This window comes from Dasypus novemcinctus, chromosome 18 (assembly GCF_030445035.2).
Source record: "Dasypus novemcinctus isolate mDasNov1 chromosome 18, mDasNov1.1.hap2, whole genome shotgun sequence".
Classification (NCBI taxonomy): Eukaryota; Metazoa; Chordata; class Mammalia; order Cingulata; family Dasypodidae; genus Dasypus; species Dasypus novemcinctus.
In genome coordinates this window covers 56,359,179-56,377,894 of record NC_080690.1, presented here as the reverse complement: position 1 = coordinate 56,377,894, position 18,716 = coordinate 56,359,179, and the positions used below count along the sequence as shown (strand labels likewise).

General features: G+C 39.2%; 1 protein-coding gene across 11 annotated transcripts in view; it reads right to left on the bottom strand.

Annotated features, from left to right (window-relative positions):
- The window catches only part of ZNF568 (zinc finger protein 568), a 115,017-nt gene that overhangs the window by 81,050 nt on the left and 15,251 nt on the right, over window positions 1-18,716 (bottom strand). For all 11 annotated transcript variants that reach the window (XM_071209548.1, XM_058279295.2, XM_058279297.2 and 8 more), the window contains 2 exons: window positions 5,041-5,167; window positions 4,637-4,732 (listed from right to left, as the gene is read on the bottom strand). In XM_071209548.1, the coding sequence (XP_071065649.1) occupies window positions 4,637-4,732; window positions 5,041-5,110 (166 nt within the window). In that variant the 5' untranslated portion in view covers window positions 5,111-5,167. The remainder of the gene's footprint in view (window positions 1-4,636; window positions 4,733-5,040; window positions 5,168-18,716) is intronic.

The window sequence follows — 18,716 nt, the reverse complement described above, 5'->3', positions numbered from 1 at the left end:
TAACAGGGTGGGGAGAGGACAGAACTCTCACAGATTATAAAAGACCTGAGACATATCAACTAAATGCAATGTGTGGATCTTGTTTGGCTCCTGATTCAAATAAAACAATCATAAAGAGACATTCTGAGTCAACTGGAGAAATGTGAACAGAGACTAAATATCAGATGATAGTAAGGAATTAATTAATGTTGTTAGGTGTGATGATATTGTGGTTATTGCTTTTTAAATTTTATTTGTTGGAATACATAATGTATTATTTAAGGGCAAAAGGTACAACAGTTCAGAGAAAAAGGCAAAACAACAAAACTAAACTGCAGGAGCAGAGGAAATGAAGCATAACTGGCAAAAGTTGAAAATGTTGATGCTGAATAATGAATACATAGGGTTCATCATACTCTTCACTTACTTTTGTATATGTTTAAAAACTTCCACAGCAGTATATTTTAAATATCAGGATAAGCATATTTATTTAGGAATATGGAGGCCAATACCGAAAGAAATAATTAAATAATTTGAAAATAGATAGCTAAAAGGAAGGGAAATGTGAGGTCAGAAAAATCACTGCTCTAAGTCTTGCATTTCTATTGGCTTTTTAAACTGAATACATGAAATACTGAGAAAAAATTAAATGTATATTTAAAAGGAAATAAGTTTGTTAAAAATAAGTAACAGTAGCATTAGGTTTGGAGTTCCAAATAATTATCCAAGCCTTTATTACCTTTTCCGAGATATGATCCTTACAAATCTATCTTTTGTCCATTCTGCATACCATAAGTAAATTACTTTTCCCAAAGTTCTAATTCCTTTATTTCTATATGAACACACTTGAAGCTTAGGATAGCCAAACAAAATTCAAACCATTTTTGGTAATAATATAAAGCAGATCAGGAAGCAAGCAGTCTTTACTCAAGATCTGATTTACTGCAGTGTTCTTACCAGAGGTACTATCATTTTATTCTACATTTATTTTTGGACACTGAACCTGTCCTTACCATCAAATCCTGCTGCTTTGGTTTTCTCTTTCATCATGACTGGCACACTGACATACAAAATGACAACGGTCTTTTACATAATTATTTCTATACTGGTTTTCATTACCCCTAGAGTTCTATCAACTATGGGTAACTTAAAACTAAGACATAACTAGTCATTTTTTAACCTTTATATTCAGTTATCTTATGAACCTTTGTTTATAACTGACTATTGTAACCTTGCTGCCACTATGTACAATGTAAATCTATAGCTCCAATAAAAAATAAAGTATTAAATGAAATCACCAAAAAAATTTTTTTAAATATAAAAGAGGTAAAATAAGGCTGGCAGTTCAGAACTCTCTGACTCTATTCGTGGATAACCCATCCACCAATCCACTAACCTCTTAGAATCATCTCTGCCAATAAGGCCATGCTTTTCATTTTACCCTATAAATCTGTCAAGCTAATTTTATTCTCCAATCCTTTGCTGTTTTTCTCATTAATTTTGTCTTAAGAAGCTACAGCTCTTATGGGAATGGAGCGTCAATGCCAAACTCTCTTTAAAAAGAGAGAAATAAAGGAAGAAAGAAAATACATTCTCAATTTTATTACTCATTCTATAGCCCTTCTCATAACTTTTAAAGTATTTGCTGTCTTATTTATTCATTTATTAAATAAATGCTTTGCATGCAACTTAAGATTTCAACAATATTTCATGTGGTTATGTCCTGTCTTCCTAACTCTAACCTGAATTCTGCATTTCCTTTGAAGGTCTACAGGTATATATTTTATACCAGTAAAAAAAACACAAAAACTTCTCCAAACATAGCTCTACATCAATCACTATATTTATAGGAAGAAGACATGGGCCTTTCTTTCAGCTAGTTTACAATTCAAATCTCAGACATTAATGTACAGAAATATATACAATAGTTTGTGATTTCAGATTCCAAATCACTCTGGTAGATATGAAATAGAATGATGATTCAGAGATGGGAGATATCAATGTAGGCTGAAAGTTTTTGGGACCACAAGGTGAAATGACTGCTAGAACCTGGATAGGTAGAACACTCATAATTAAAGGTAAAGATGTGAAAATTTTCACACTTGTAAGCATTAAAGAAAAAGATACAGATTCCAAGGTTGCTATTTATGGAGTAAAGTGAAATACCAACTTAAAGGCATAAGCAGCCATACTATGAAGGTACATAAAAGAAAAAGGAGACCATATGTAAGTTAGAACTGCTTTGGGTGTTCCTCGGTGAGTAATGAGAAAAGGAGTCATATAAAAGTCTTTTCATAAATGAAGAAAAAATAATAAACAGGAACTGAAGAGAAATCAGAATCCTTTAGAAAGGAACAAAGGAGAAGGCAGTTTACAGGATAGGTGATACATATGGTCAAATGTAACATAGAGGATTTCCTTTTAATATAGTAGAATTAAGCATCTCTACCTTTTCTCTACAAATATGGAGAAAAAGAAAAAGAAATTAAATCTTTGATGAAACTAAAACTAAATTCCAATTCCAGAAGAAAGAACAAAAGATTGGTTGGACCAAGTAGGAAAGAAAACCTAAACAGTGACTGCTGCTTCCATCTGAGGCAAAAGCCATATAGAACAGTGTTTTCCAAAACAGAAGGCATGCCTCAATTGCAGACAATTAGTCCTGTTTTGCAACAATGGGTTCCAGATTTGTGAATGGTGGTAGAAACATGATGGACCTCAACTGGCCCCACCAAACAGTAGAGAAGACAGGGTTGAACGAGGGTATGCAAGCAGCCATGGTTCTTGTATAAAGCAGTATGTAAAGAGGAGGAGGAAATACTCTCAATCAAAGATAAGAAATGATAATTGAAAAAGAAACCAGCATCAGTCTTAACAGTCATGCTACCAGAAGCAAAAAACATGAATCCATGGTGAAAGGAAAACTGATAATGACTGATTAATATTAAAACATAGTCTCATAAATTTCTGAAGCTTTAAAGAAAAAGAAACCTATGGGCATCCAGGCAAATAAGCAAAGTCATCTATGAAGAGCAACATTCAGGCTTCAGAATTCTCCAAGTAACCTTCAAAGTTGGGTGACAGTAGAAAAATTGTCTAAAGTTCTTGGGGGAATGGTAACAAATGGTACAACCACTTTGGAAGATAGTGTGGCAGTTTCTTAAGAAGTTAAACATACAACTACCTTATGATCCAGCCATTCCATTACTAAGTATCCATCCAAGAGAAAAAGAAATGTATGTCCATACAGAGACTTGTACATGAATGTTCACAGAAGCTGTCTACAAAGTCCTCTGGGTAAGAAAGTATGACTCAATAATTAAAAATCAAATGTAAAGGTTAACCAAAAAAAAGTATCGGATGAAAAAAAAAAAAGATATTTTCTTACATGCAAAACCTCAGGGACTCTAGTTCCATGAGGACAGGGACTTTGTTTTGTACACTGTCATGTCCCCATAAATAGTCATTTATCTTTATTGTTACTACTATAAATGTGGTTTCCCTTCTATCATATCTTTTATCTGGTTGTTGAAATATATATGAAAGATAACGATTTTGTTAATTTGATGTCCTCCTACCTCACTGGATTCTCTCATGTTTATAGCACTTTCCCAGTTGATTAGCTTATGTTTTCTGGGGTTACAATTTTATATATAAATGAAAATAATTTTATAGCTTTCTTTCCAATTCTTATAGTACTGATTTCTTACTCTTGTCTTATACTTAGGTAAAAACTTAACAAGAAATGTACAGAAGCTACAAGGGAAAACTTGAAAGAATTTCCGAAGAACACAAAAGTATATAGATCTGAACAAAGAGCATGTTCTTGGACAGAAAGCCTCAAACTAAAAAGGATGTCAAATCTTTGAAAGTTAATTCATGTATCTAAAAACAAACCCAAGAAAAATTCCAACAGGTTTTTCTCTTGAAATAGTTGAGTTCATATGGTAAAATAAACAATTAAGGCTATCCCAGGATTACACTGAAAAAAGAAGTATATACATTTCGGGAAAGAAAGGGATTGGACGTCAAGGATACAAGGGAGGCCTACTTTTTGATGTATCCTTTACACTATTTGTATTTTTTAATCAAGTATATATAATTTTCAAAAATTAAAGGACTGAAAAGTGGGAGTAATCAGGAATGTGGGACCAATTTCCAGCCAGAAACTTTTATAACTGCACGAGATTGAGGGGGCTGTGAAACACAATGAGAAGTATGACTATCATTACATAACATGGCTCTAATTTTTTCAAATGGAAAAAAGAAGTTAAAGGGAATCTAAGTATCAAGTGTCAAACCAACAAACATGTGTTTTAAAGTAATACATGCCCATGAAATACCGAATCGTATCAGAAAATAAAAGAGAGAGAAAACCTAAGGAACACAAAGAGGGACAATAATCCTAAAAGAAAGGTTGTAAATGAATTAGGGAAAGTTGGCAAACTGAAATCAGGTAAGTGGGGCTACTGCCGTCTACAATTTGAAAAAAGAGATAGCCCCAATATAGAAAGAACAGTACATGGAAATGTCACCAGTAATCCAAGGCATTCATACCATTTTTCACTCTAGAACACTAGGGCCTCTAAATCAATCCCTCGTTGAACAACTGTCATGTTCTTTCTCATTCAGAGATGCCTGGTTTTCACTTATTTACCTGGATTGTGCCTCCTAAACATTTCTTCCTCTACCACCCAGGGCTCCTCTTCCTGCTCCAACTTGAAGATCACATCTGGTTTGCTGACTTGACAACCTAATATGGGAAATGGCAAAGGTCAGGTATATCAATGCTGGAGACAAAAACAAAAAACAAAACAAAAAAAACCCAACCCAGACCTTGGGCTGGGTCCTGAGGCATTGAGGACCTGACATTAAGGCACTGACTTCGGCAGGAACATTCAAGGAAGCACAATGACACAAAGTAATAAGCCTTTACCTTGGAGACTAGAACACACACAGTCCTGAAAAAAACAGAAGGCCACACTGATCTAACCAGTAAAAGATTTCATACATTTCCAAAATGGAAAGGAATTCTGTGTTAAATGGCAAAGCTACTCTTACCCACTGTGACTAGGTTGCTGTAGTTCTCCAGCATCACATCCCGGTACAAGTTCCTCTGAGCAGGTTTCATTTGCTGCCACTCCTCCTGGGTGAGGTCCACAGCCACATCCTTAAATGTTACTGTTGCCTGTAAAAATAAAATCCTAATTAATTTGAAGTTACCAAAATGTGGCAATGAGGTCAAAATATATAAGGACTAGTTAAGCTAATGTCAGGGGTTAGAGGTATTGAAAACAATATAGTAGGTCTTCCTATTTAACTAATTTTGTATTATACTGGGGGCGGGGGGAGATAAATTGTAGTAAAAATATTCTGTAAAAGTATGTCATTTATTGGGTGAGTGAACTGCCGAATTCAGCGTCTGTAATTCAGAAGGCTGTGATGGTGGTCACTGACTTGTACTGGGCTGTGATAGATAGACACGACCCACAAGCTCATAACCTGGTGGCGGTTGTGTGGTCTAGTGGGAAAAGGATCATGGTAGAGAGTAGGGATAAAGGAGAAAGAAAGCAGGAGAAGGGAAGAGAGGTGTGGAAGTCTGAACATGCAAAATACGAAATTCCTATTGGAACTTCCAAATGGAAACGTCCACTATGCACTTAGAAGTAAGGAGAAAGGAAATGAAATTTTGTTACCCATCAATCTAAAATAAGGAGATGAGTCCATGGCCAAAGTATGTAAGTGGTTGTAGTAGAGAACATTCATGATGAGTATAGGGTCAAGGACAGAACTAAAGTTAAGTATCAAAGAAATAGATTCAAGTTTTTGTTTACTTTATACACAATTAGAAGATTAGAATTAAAACCATAAGAGATGTGTAATGAAAGCCAAATAACGTATCAAAAAAGTAATTACAAATTTCTGGAAAATAATGTGACTTAGTTGCAGATATCTAACTCTTCCTCCATATTTTTAATTTATTTATTTAAAAGAAACTTTAGAATACATAAATATTACATAAAAAATATAGGGGATTCCCATATACTCCACTCCCTACCACTCCCACACTTTCTCACATTAATAACATCCTTCATTAGTATGGTACATTTTTTACAACTGATGAACACACTGCCACTAACCATGGGTTATAGTTTACATTATAGTTTATGCTCTGTCCCATGCAATTTTTAAATTTAATTTTATGACAAAATATATAATGGTCTGTATCTGTCATTGCAACATCACGCAGGACAATTCCAATGTCCCAAAAATGTCCCCATATTATACCTATTTTTCCCTCTCCCTCCCTTCAGAGCCTCTGGTAGCCACTGTCTTTCTATCAATGATACAAGTACTTCGACTGTGAGAATAACAGTAAGTCTCCTTTAGTCCATTGTTCATTCCCCAGTCCTGAGGATTTGGGGATGGTGATGGACACTCTGCCTCTAATAGAGAGGGGCCTCCACATTTAAATTCTTCAATGCCCAAATAAGAAGATAAGGTAAAATCTTCATCCGCAAAGGCACTAGGAAAGAAAGAGATCCAAATATTTCACAGTTGGATGAGTAAAATCACCAAGGTAAAATCTTCATCTGCAAAGGCACTAGTTGAAAGAAACGGATCCAAATATTTCACACTTCAATGAGTTTATTCAATAAATAGTACAAATGAGATATCAAATGGAAATCACCAAGAGCTGAATCACAATATTCCTCAAAAACTATCTCTATCAATGTTGGGACCATTACTATAAAAAATATAATCATCATTATCATCCACTGAGTACTCATGGATGTTGAGTACTCATTAAGCAGTGTCATAATTCCTTTAGCTATACTAATTTTTAAAATTCTCCCAATAAGGCTATGAAGTAACTACTGTTACTATCCATTTTTAAGGTGAGGAAACAGGTGGAGAGTAACTCTCCCATGGTCACAAATCTACTATGTGCAGAGCTGAGATTCCAGTTCAGGTAGTTTGGCTGCAGATACTGAGGTTGGTTAGTTTAGGAAAAGGGAAGGCAAGTCTAAGACCTGGCAGAAAAACATGGCCCCAAAATATGTGGTCATGAAACCTTGCTTAGAAACTCCCTGAGGGAAAGACTGCCACCAAGAACAAAGCTGAAAAGACCCCGTGAGACCCCTCCACAAGATCCCATCTGAGAAAAGATTTGAACAAGATCCAGTCCGGGGTCAAGGGGAAGCCCTGAATACTCTCAAGGGGCCTCACCATTGGCCCCACGGGCCCTCTTAGTAGAGGGGTGTAACCAATCAGAACAGGAAACAGCTGGGGCCCCTCCCCCAAGGAAAGGGAGGAGTAAATAATAGCTTACCAAAGGTAGCCCCACAAGTCCCAAACACTCTCTGCCTAGAGGAGCCCACATCTACAGGTCTAGGTGCATAATCCCTGATATCCTCTCCCATTTCTCAATAAGCTATGGCCTAGCTAAACTGGCATGCTCTTAAATTCTTTTATGTAATGTAGCCAAGAACATAGAATAATCCATCATCCCCTGACTTTAATACCATATTCTTAACCACCATTCTTTACTTCCTCCCAGACAGTAGGAAAAGTCTCAGAATCACACAACCATCCCGACTTAAGACAGACACCTGGACATGGGAACTCCTACAACTGAAACCCCCTTTCTTGCTGAGGTTAAAAGTATGTGAAGGGAAGTGAATGTGGTTCAACTGATAGAGGGTCCGCCTACCATAAAGGAGGCCCAGGGTTTGATACCCAGGGCCTCCTGACCTGTGTGGTGAGCTGGCCCACATGCAGTGCTGCCGCACGCAAGGAGTGCCGTGCCATGCCGCCCCATGCAAAAAAAGCACAGCCCGCCCAGGAGTGGTGCTGTACACACAGAGAGCAGACACAGCAAGATACGCAACACAAAGAAACACAGATTTCCAGTGCCGCCTGACAAGAATGCAAGTGGATACAGAACTCACAGCAAATGGACACAGAAAGCAGACCACAGGGTGGGAAGGGGAGAGAAATAAACAAAATAAGTCTTTAAAAATAAAATAAAATAGAAGCATGTGAAATTACTAATGATGGGAAACCACCTGTCACACATGAGGATAAAAAAAAACAAAAGCCAATGATGTGTTATGTCATGCTGACTTAGGGAAGCACAAAAAGAAGTATAAACAAAGCAGTGAAGAGGAAACTGAAGATAAAACCAGATGTGGAAAACTGACCCGTGGTGCAATTGTTTCACTAATCACTGTAGGAACAAAAGCTGACATAAAAACTTTTTGCTATTTCTACCCAAGCCTCCTGATATTCCTCAGGATACTGGATTAACTAAACTAGTTAAATAAACTCATTAAAGCTACTGTTTAAGATTTTAGGTGAAGAGTAAGGTAATTATTAAAATAACTTTAAAGCAAAAACATGGTAGGGCTTGGTAAATCAGAAATAAATTAATAGTAAAAAAAGAACTATAAAGTATACATAAACATAAGTCATTTCTAAAATCTGATATATTAATAATTCTAACAAATTAGACAACAATTGTCAAGCCTAAAACAATAAAATACAATTATCCAAACTTGTGATTTAAAATGGACATGTAGGAAACGGACTTTGGCCCAGTGGTTAGGGCGTCCGTCTACCACATGGGAGGTCTGCGGTTCAAGCCCCGGGCCTCCTTGACCCGTGTGGAGCTGGCCCATGCGCAGTGCTGATGCACGCAAGGAGTGCCCTGCCACGCAGGGGTGTCCCCCGCGTAGGGGAGCCCCACGCGCAAGGAGTGCACCCATAAGGAGAGCCGCCCAGCGCGAAGGAGGGAGCAGCCTGCCCAGGAATGGCGCCGCCCACACTTCCCGTGCCGCTGACGACAACAGAAGCGGACAAAAAGAAAAACAAGACGCAGCAAAAAGACACAGAAACCAGACAACCGGGGGAGGGGAGGGGAATTAAATAAATAAATAATAAATCTTTAAAAAAAAAATAAAATAAAATAAAATAAAATAAAATGGACATGTAAAGTTATGAGAGGAGTTCCACTTCTGGAATGGCAGCATGAGGTACTCCACAGATCTGCTCCCCGGTGAAACTAGCCTTACTGGTGAAAGCTATTAAAAAAAAAACAACAACATTTAAAGTCTTGGAAACTATCCTAGGGGTATACAACCAATGAAGAAATGTTTATTCAAGAAAATCTACTATAACTCCATAAGAAGCAAGGTCTGTGGCATTATAGTTACAATCCACTCATTCATTACCTTCCCACATTCTAGCTCAGCTTGATAGAAACTCCACTCTCAGTGGGTGTGGCCAAGACAAGGTCCCCTCTCCCAGCAGTTACCAACCAATCAAGGGTTATGGTTTCTCATTGGGAGGTGCAGAGAGCAAACATTCTTACTCCCTCCAACTCCAAGCTGAAGAGGTTAAATTTGTGGTAAATTCATTGTTGAGAGATCTGCACTCCTTTCCTCTTCCATATCCTCACTCATAGGGTGAAGAAGGTTCTACTCCAAGCACAGAATGGCAAGAATTCTGAGGACAAGATCACCTTCATCCCATCAGAGCAGAGTTTCCACACCCAAGTAGGCAAGCCAAGATCACAGGCTACTGCCTCTACCCAGCACCTTAAGAAGCATCCCAGAGAAATTTTTTTTTATCCCCATCATCATCACCCCAAGGGTTCTCTGGTCTGTCTACTCATTATTTGCCCGCCTTCTCCAGGAGGCACTGGGAACTGAACACAGGACCTCCCACATGGGAGGCAAGTGCCCAAAGGCCTGAGCCACATCCACTCTCCGTGGGCTGTAGTACCTGCTAGCTTGTGGCATCTGTTCGTTTAAACATCTGCTTGTTACAGCAGAGTGGCATGTAGATCATTGCAGTGAGTGTAGCACATCTTTAGGAGGCACTGGGACCCAAATCTGGAATTTCTCATGTGGTAGGTGGCTGCCCAACTGTTGAGCCACATCTGCTTCCCCATCTCAAGAGATTTTGCCCAGGAGAGGCAGTCCATAAGAACAAGAACTCCAAAGCACTTCACAAAGAAAATGACTATATTTGAAACAGAATCTGGGGAAATTCAAGTGTAAGGACACACTCAGAAAGAAAGGGGATTTGAGTGGTGTATTAGTCAGCCAAAGTGGTCCTAATGCAAAATACCAGAAATCTGTTGGCTTTTATAAAGGGTATTCATTTGGGGTAGAAGCTTAGATACCAGGCCATAAAGCCTAAATTACTTCCCTCACCAAAGTCTATTTCCACGTGTTGGAGCAAGATGGCTGCTAACATCTACCAGGGTTCGGGCTTCCTGGATTCCTCTCTTCCCAGGTCTTGCTTCTCTCCTGGCTCAGGTCCTGTTTTACCCACAAGGTCAGCTGTAGAGACAGAATAGCTCTGTCTCTCTCCCCAGGGTTTCTGCCATGTCTAAGGAGCTGTCTCTATTCCTCTGTGTTCTTCTCCTGGCTCAGGTCCTCTCTTCCCAGGCTTGCTTCTCTTTCTTCTGTGTGCTTACTTCCCGGGGCTCCAGCTCAAGACTACAGCATCAACCTCCAAATCAAAACTCCAACATCAAAATCCCCAGCATCAAAAAGCTTCAACTCTGTCCTTTGCCATGCCTTTTCTCTGTGAGTCCCCACCCACCAAGGGGTACGGACCAGTTTACAAGCATAATCCACTATCTATTTCTGGAATCATAACTCAATCAAACTGCTACAGGTGGTAAGCAAACAAGTAGAGATTAGTAGCTTCTTTTAATTAAAAACAAGGTAAAGCATAGGTCACCTAATACACCAGGGAAAACCAAGAAAAGAGACAGCTAAGGAGAGCCCTGCTGGGGTCAGAACAAACCTCAAAGAATGGCTTCAGGAATTACTCCTGCCTGAATTTAATTGGATCAGACTGAGGAGCAATTTATACTCAGGGCACTGTTGAAAACAGCAGCACAATCAGCCAGCAATTTGTGGAGTCTCAGAGGCAGACAGCTTAAAGAGAGATCAAGGAAAGGTACAAGGAGCCCCACTAAAACCACTGTCATTCCAGAGTGACTGAGAGCATGCCCATGGTTGCACCATCTGAGGAGTGACAAAAAAGCTTCACACTGCAATAGAAAGACATTTTACTAAAATAGTCTAGACAAGTTGCTAAACAAATAAATTAGAAAACCAACAAAAGGAAGCCAAAGAAGAGGAAGGGAATTAATATTCAAAGTCGCAACAATGTACTACCTAAAATGTCCACTTTTCAACAAAATACTACAAGACAGGCAAAGTAAACAAAAATGAGACCAATACACAGGGGTAAAGCAGGGAACAGAAACTGTCTCTAAGAGAGTCCAGATATCAGATTTAACCCACAAAGACTTCAAAGTAACCACTATATGTTCAAAGAACTAAAGGAAAACATGATTAAAGAAGGAAATACGGTAGGAGGCAACATCTCATCAAATAGAGAATATCAATAGAGAAAGAAGTTGTAAAAAACAAAAGCAAAAACAAAACAAAACAACACACAGCCAAATGGCAATTCTGGAATTGAGAAGTATAATAACCAAAATGCAAAGTGCATTAGAAAGGTTCAATAATGAATTTCAATGGGAAAGAATCAGCAAACTTGAAGATACACTGATAGAGATTATATAATCTAAAGAATAAAGAGAAAAAAGAATGAATATGAACATAGCATCAGAGAAATATGGGACCACCATTAAGCACACCCACGTATGTATGATGTGAATACGAAAAAGAAAAGAGAAAAAGGCACAGAAAAAACATCTAAAGAAATAATGGCTCAAGTGGTCGAGTGCCTGTTTCCCATGTAAGGGTCCAGGTTCAATCCCTGGTACCTCAAAAAAAAAAAAAAAAAAAAAAAAGAAGAAAGAAAAAGAAAAGAAAGAAAAGAAAGAAAAGAAAGAAAAGAAAAGAAAGAAAGAAAGAAAGAAAGAAAGAAAGAAAGAAAGAAAGAAAGAAAGAAAGAAAGAAAGAAAGAAAGAAAGAAAGAAAGAAAGGCTGAAAACTTTCAGAATTTGCTGAAAAACATTAATCTACATACACACCTAAGAAGTTCAACGAATTCCAAGCAAGCCAAATGCAAAGATTCCAGACCTAGAATATCACAGTAAAAATGCTGAAAGCCATAAGAAAAAAAAAGCTAAACTGCTGACTTCAGATCAGAAACAATGATAAAGCACATGAAAAGATGTGCAATATCATTAGCCATCAGGGAAATGTAAATCAAAACCACAATGAGAGGGAAGCAGATGTGGCTCAACAGATAGAATGTCCGTCTACCATATGGAGGGTCCGAGGTTCGATCCCCAGGGCCTCCTGACCCATGTGGTAAGCTGGCCCACACGCAGTGCTGCTGTGCGCAAGGAGTGCTTTGCCACGCAGGGGTGCCCCCCATAGGAGTGACTCACATGCAAGGTGTGCGCCCCACAAGAAGAGCTGCCCCGCATGAAAAGAAAAAAGCACAGCCCGCCCAGAAGTGGTGCCGCACACATGGAGAGCTGATGCAGCAAGATGAGCAACAAAAAAGAGACACAGTTTCCCAGTGTCGCCAGATAATGCAAGCGGCCGCCAAAGAACACACAGGAAACGGACACAGAGAGCAGACAACGGCTGGGGGGGCGGGGGGGCTGGGGGGAAGGGGAGAGAAATAAATAAAATAAATCTTAAAAATGAGAGGGAAGCAGATGTGCCTCAAGTGACTGAGATCCCACATACCACATGGGAGGTCCCTGGTTCGGTTCCCAGTGCCTCCTAAAGAAGATTAGAAGCTGGCACAATGGGCAAGTGTGACAAACTGATGCAACAAAAGACACAAGAAGAGGGAAACGGACTTGGCCCGGTGGTTAGGGCATCCGTCTACCACATGGGAGGTCCGTGGTTCAAACCCCGGGCCTCCTTGACCCCTGTGGAGCTGGCCCATGCGCACTGCTGATACGCGCAAGGAGTGCCCTGCCACGCAGGGGTGTCCCCCGCATAGGGGATCCCCACGCACAAGGAGTGCACCCTGTAAGGAGAGCCACCCAGCGTGAAAGAAAGTGCAGCCTGCCCAGGAATGGCGCCGCCCACACTTCCCGTGCCGCTGACAACAACAGACGCAGACAAAGAAACAAGAAGCAGCAAATAGACACAGAGAACAGACAACCGGGGTAGGGGGGAGGAATTAAATAAATAAAATAAATCTTAAAAAAAAAAAAAAAGACACAAGAAGAAAAATATAATGAGAGCCAAAACAACAATGACAAAAAAACCCACAATGAGATACCACCTCACACCCACTGGAATGGCTATTATTTAAAAAATGGAAAATATTAAGTGCCGGTAAGGATGTGTAGAAATAGGAACCTTAATACCATGCTGGTGGGAATATAAAATGGTGCAGTTTTTGTGGAATACAGTTAGACAACTCCTCAAAAAGTTAAAACAAAAAACTACCACATGATCCAGCAATTCTACTTTTAAGTACATAACCAAAGGAATTGAAAGCAGGACTCAAACAGATACTTAAACACCAATGTTCAAAGCAGCATTATTCACAATCACCAAAAGGTGGAAGCAACCCAAATGTCCATCAGTAAATGATTGGATAAACAATATGTGTTATATACATGGAATGGAATATTATTCAGCCCTTCAAAAGGAATGGAGGGAAGCAGACTTGGCCCAATGGATAGGGTGTCTGCCTACCACATGGGAGGTCCATGGTTCAAACCCTGGGCCTCTGGTGGCAGACTTGGCCCAGTGGTTAGTGCATCCGTCTATCACATGGGAGGTCCGCGGTTCAAACCCTGGGCCTCCTTGACCCGTGCGAAGCTGGCCGATGCGCAGTGCTGATGCACGCAAGGAGTGCCGCGCCACGCAGAGGTGTCCCCTGCGTAGGGGAGCTCCATGTGCAGGGAGTGCGCCCCGTAAGGAGAGCCGCCCAGCATGAAAGAAAGTGCAGCCTGCCCAGGAATGGTGCTGCCCACATGGAGAAGTGACATAATTCCTGTGCAGCTGACAACAACAGAAGTGGACAAAGAAGACACAGCAAAGAGACACAGAGAACAGACAACTGGGTTGGGGGGGGGGGGGAGGGGAGAGAAATAAATAAATAATTTTTAAAAAAAAAAACAAAAACCCGGGCCTCCTTGACCTGTGTGGAGCTGGCCCATGTGCAGTGCTGATGCATGCAAGGAGTGCCGTGCCACGCAGGTTCTGGGATTCTGTGGTCAGATCATGTTAAGACTGTTCGTGAATTTGGGAAGAGGACTTGGCCCACCGGATAGGGCATCCACCTACCACATGGGACCCGGTCCAGGGTTCAAACCCCGGGCCTCCTTGACCCGTGTGGAGCTGGCCCATGCACAGTGCTGATGCGCGCAAGGAGTGCCCTGCCACGCAGGGGTGTCCCCCGTGTAGGGGAGCCCCACGTGCAAGGAGTACGCCCCATTAGGAGAGCTGCCCAGCGTGTGTTCTCTGATCACAATGAAGAAAAATAAGAAACTAGTGACAGAAAGAAATATGGGAAATTTACAAATATGAAGGAATTAAATGGCACTCCCAAATAATCAGTGGGTCAAACAAGAAATCACAGGGGAAATTAGAAAATACTTTGAAATCATGAAGTTACAACATACCAAAACTTGTGGGAAGCCACTAAAGCAGGACACTTACAGCTATAAATTTCCCTCCAGATGATGCAGCATCTCATTAAAAATTTCATTTATAAATTTGCAGCATCTCATTAAAAATTTCATTTATAAAATCCCATAGTTTCATAAAGAATATATTTTAATGTAAGACAATCTTAAATCAATAAACTAATCTTACACCAAAAGACACAGAAAAAAGAGCAACTAAATGCAAAGTAGCCAGGAGGAAGGAAATAAAGATTAGAGCAGAAATAAATGAAATAGAATAGAACAACAGAGGAAATCAACTAGACTGGAAAGTTGGTTTTCAGAAAAGATAGAAAACTGCTAAACCTTTAACTAGACTAACGGAAAAAGAAAAGGACAGAGAGTGAGAAAAGATTCAAGTTGCTAAAATCAGGAATGAAAGAGAGGACAATATTACTAAGCTTACAAAAATAAAAGACATTTTAAGGGAATACAATGAACAACTGCATGCTAATGAATTAGATAAAATAAACGGAAAAATTCTAGAAACACATAAACTAATGAAGCAGAAGCAAGAAGAAACAGTGAATCTGAGTAGAACTACAACAAGTGAAAATACTGAATTAGTTATCGAAAATTACCCACAAAGAAACCTCGGGATCAGATGGCTTTACAGGTGAATGCTACCAAAGAATTACAGAAGGATTAATCCGAACTCTTCACAAACTCTTCCAAAAAGAGAAGCAAAAGGAAACTTTCCCAACTCAATATGTGAGACCAGAATCAGGCTGATATCATAATCAGACAAAGATATCACACAAAAAGAAAACTACACACCAATATATTTTATTAATATAGAGGCAAAAATTTCAACAAAATAATAACCTAATCCAGCAAAATATTAAAAAAGATTATACAGTATGATCAGAAGGGATATATAGGGGAGTGGATATAGCTCAAGTGGTTGAGTGCCTGCTTTCCATGTACAAGGTCCCGGGTTTGCTCCCCAGTGCCTCCTAGAAACAAAACAAACAAACGAAAAAACCAACTCTCATTGGGGAGCAGATAGAGCTCAAAGTTTGAGGGCTTACAGGTTGAAATGAAGGGTAAGGACACATATACCTGCAAACATCAAATTGATGTACGTCAATACTTCTGAGAGTCCTCACAATAGAGTTCTGACAAGGGTGCCAAGACTGGGGAAAATAATCAACATACAAAAAATTGAAATATGAAATATGGACATCTATCTCATGCTATATACGAATTAACTCAAAATGGATCAAAGTCCTAAATGCAAGAGATAAGACTCTGTCTTAGAAAAAAACACAAGTGTAAATCATGACCTTGGATTAGGCAATGATTTAGATATGACACGAAAAGCACAAACAACAAAAACAAAAATAGATTAACTGGACGTCCTAAATATTAAAAACTATTGTGCTTCAAAGGACAACATTAAGAAAGTGAAAAGACAATCCACAGAATGGGAGAAAATATTTCCAAGTCATGTATCTGGTAAGAGACTTTATTTATGAAATATAAAGAATTCTTACAACTCAATGATAAAAAGCCAATTTAAAAAAAGGGCAAAACATCTGAATATAGACATTTCTTCAAAGAAGGTTTGGAAATGGCCAATAAACACATGAAAACATGCTCAACATCATTAATCATCAGGGAAAGTTAAATCATAACCACAATGGGACAATACTTCACACCTAGTAGGATGGCCATAATTTAAAAAAAAGGTGAGAATGTGGAAAAACTGCAACCCACACACACTGCTAATGGGAAGGTAAAGTGGTGTACCTACTTTGGAAAACAGTCTGGCAGATTCTTAAAATGTTAAAAGTATGGGAGCGGAGGTGATTCAAGCCATTGGGCACCTCCCTCCCACATGTGAGGTCCCAGGTTCAGTTCCTGGTACCTCCTAAAAAGAAGATGAGCACACAATGAACAGACACAGAGAGCAGACAGTGAGCACATACAACAAGGTGGGGCGAGGGGAGAAATAAATAAAATAAATCTTTTTTTAAAAAATGTTAAAAGTACAGATACCATATAGCCCTGCAATTCCATTCATCTAGGTATATACCTAAGAAAATGAAAACATATATTTCCATAAAAACAGGAAACAACCAAATGTCCATGAACTGATGTATGATAAATAAAATATGGTATATCTATACAATGGAGTATCATTCAGAAGCAAAAAGAAATTAAGCACTACATGCTACAACATGGATGAACCTTGAAAACATTATGCTATGTGAATAAGGTAGTCACAAAGGACCAAATACTGTGATTTTTTCAATAAGAAATGTCTAGAATAAGCAAACCCATAGAGATAGACAGTAAATTGGTGGTTGTCTACACTGGGGGTGGAGGGATTGGGGGAAATTGAGGTGTGATGATGGCTAATGGGACAAGGCTTTTTCAGGAGCGCTGAAAATGTTCAAAAATTAACTGTGATGATACAATGGTTGCACAACTCTAAATATACTGAAAATGACTGACTTGTACACTTTAATTGAATTAGTTGTATAGTACTTGAATTATATCTCAAAAAAGCTATTATTTTAAAGTGATGAAGCTATTTTATAACAAGTTGTTCTTAGGGTTTTTTTGGCTTAAACACTGGGAATTTATTGGCTCATGGTTTTTTGGCTAAAACTCCAATGTCAAGATAATCAGCAAGGTTTCCTTTCTCCAGGTGTTTAATTACTTTTGAATCTCATTAAAAAATAATTTCATAGCAAAAGGTTACCTTGTTAAATCAGATTACTGTTCATTAAACATTTACCCCTCTCCCTTCCCTTTGTGGGAGTAGTACACTTCTCCATCCAATAAAATGGGGCTTGGTCAAGTCCAATTGATCTACAATCTAAAGCACAGCCATTCAGAGTCAACCTGTAGACCGTTGAACATGAGAATAAATGCCTACTGATCTATAACAACAATTTTTAAGGCATTAAGCAGCATTATTGTGTCAACAAACTAACTCACAAAAGAGCAAAGTCTGAAAAGATACCTAATACATACCTGATTGATAAAAATGTCAAGGAACTAACCTCTCAAATCAAGGAGGGTTTAGATATAATTGCTGGTTAACAGGCTCTGAAGTCAAGTAAGGCTTCATAGATTGAAATCTTTGCTTCAAAAATTTATTAATTGTGACCCTCATATCTATGGACAAATGATTTTTTAAAAATCTTAAAAAAAATTTTTAAATATGCTTTAAATTACATAAATGTTACACATTAAAAATACAAGGGATTCCCATATACCCCATTCTCTCACCCTCCCACACTTTCCCCCATTAACAACATTTTTCGTAAGTTTGGTACATTTGTTACAATTGATGAACACATACTGAGGCACGGCTGCTAACTATGGTTTATAGTTTACATTTTGTACCACACAGTTTTATAGATTTTGATAAAATGTATAATGGCCTGTATCTGTCACTGTAATATCATGCAGGGCAATTCCAATGTCCCAAAAATGCCCATGTTATACCTATTCTTCCCCCTCCCTCCCCTCAAAACCTCTGGTGGCCACTGACTTTATATCAATGGTAAAAGTTCTTCCATTGTTAGAATAATAATGTCTACTTCTGCCCATGGTTGCATTCCCCCCTTATGTTTGTTCTCTCCTCAATCTTGAGGGTTTTGGGATGGTGATGCCCACACTGTTCCTTTTTTTTTAAAAAAGATTTATTTATTTATTTAATCCCCCCCCCCCCCCGTTGTCTCTTCTCTGTGTCTATTTGCTGCGTCTTGTTTCTTTGTCTGCTTCTGTTGTCGTCAGCAGCACGGCAAGTGTGGGCGGCGCCATTCCTGGGCAGGCTGCACTTTCTTTCACACTGGGCAGCTCTCCTTACGGGGCGCACTCCTTGCGCGGGGCTCCCTACGCGGGTGACACCCCTGCGTGGCACGGCACTCCTTGCGCGCATCAGCGCTGCGCATGGGCCAGCTCCACACTCCCACACTGTTTCTGATTGAGAGGGGGCCCACCTGATTTTTGACATGGCTGCCAAGTCTACTCAATGGAGAAACAATAGTCTCTTTAACAAATGGTACTGGGAAAACTGAATATCCATATGCAAAAGAATGAAGGAGGACCCCTACTTCACACCATATACAAAAATAACTCA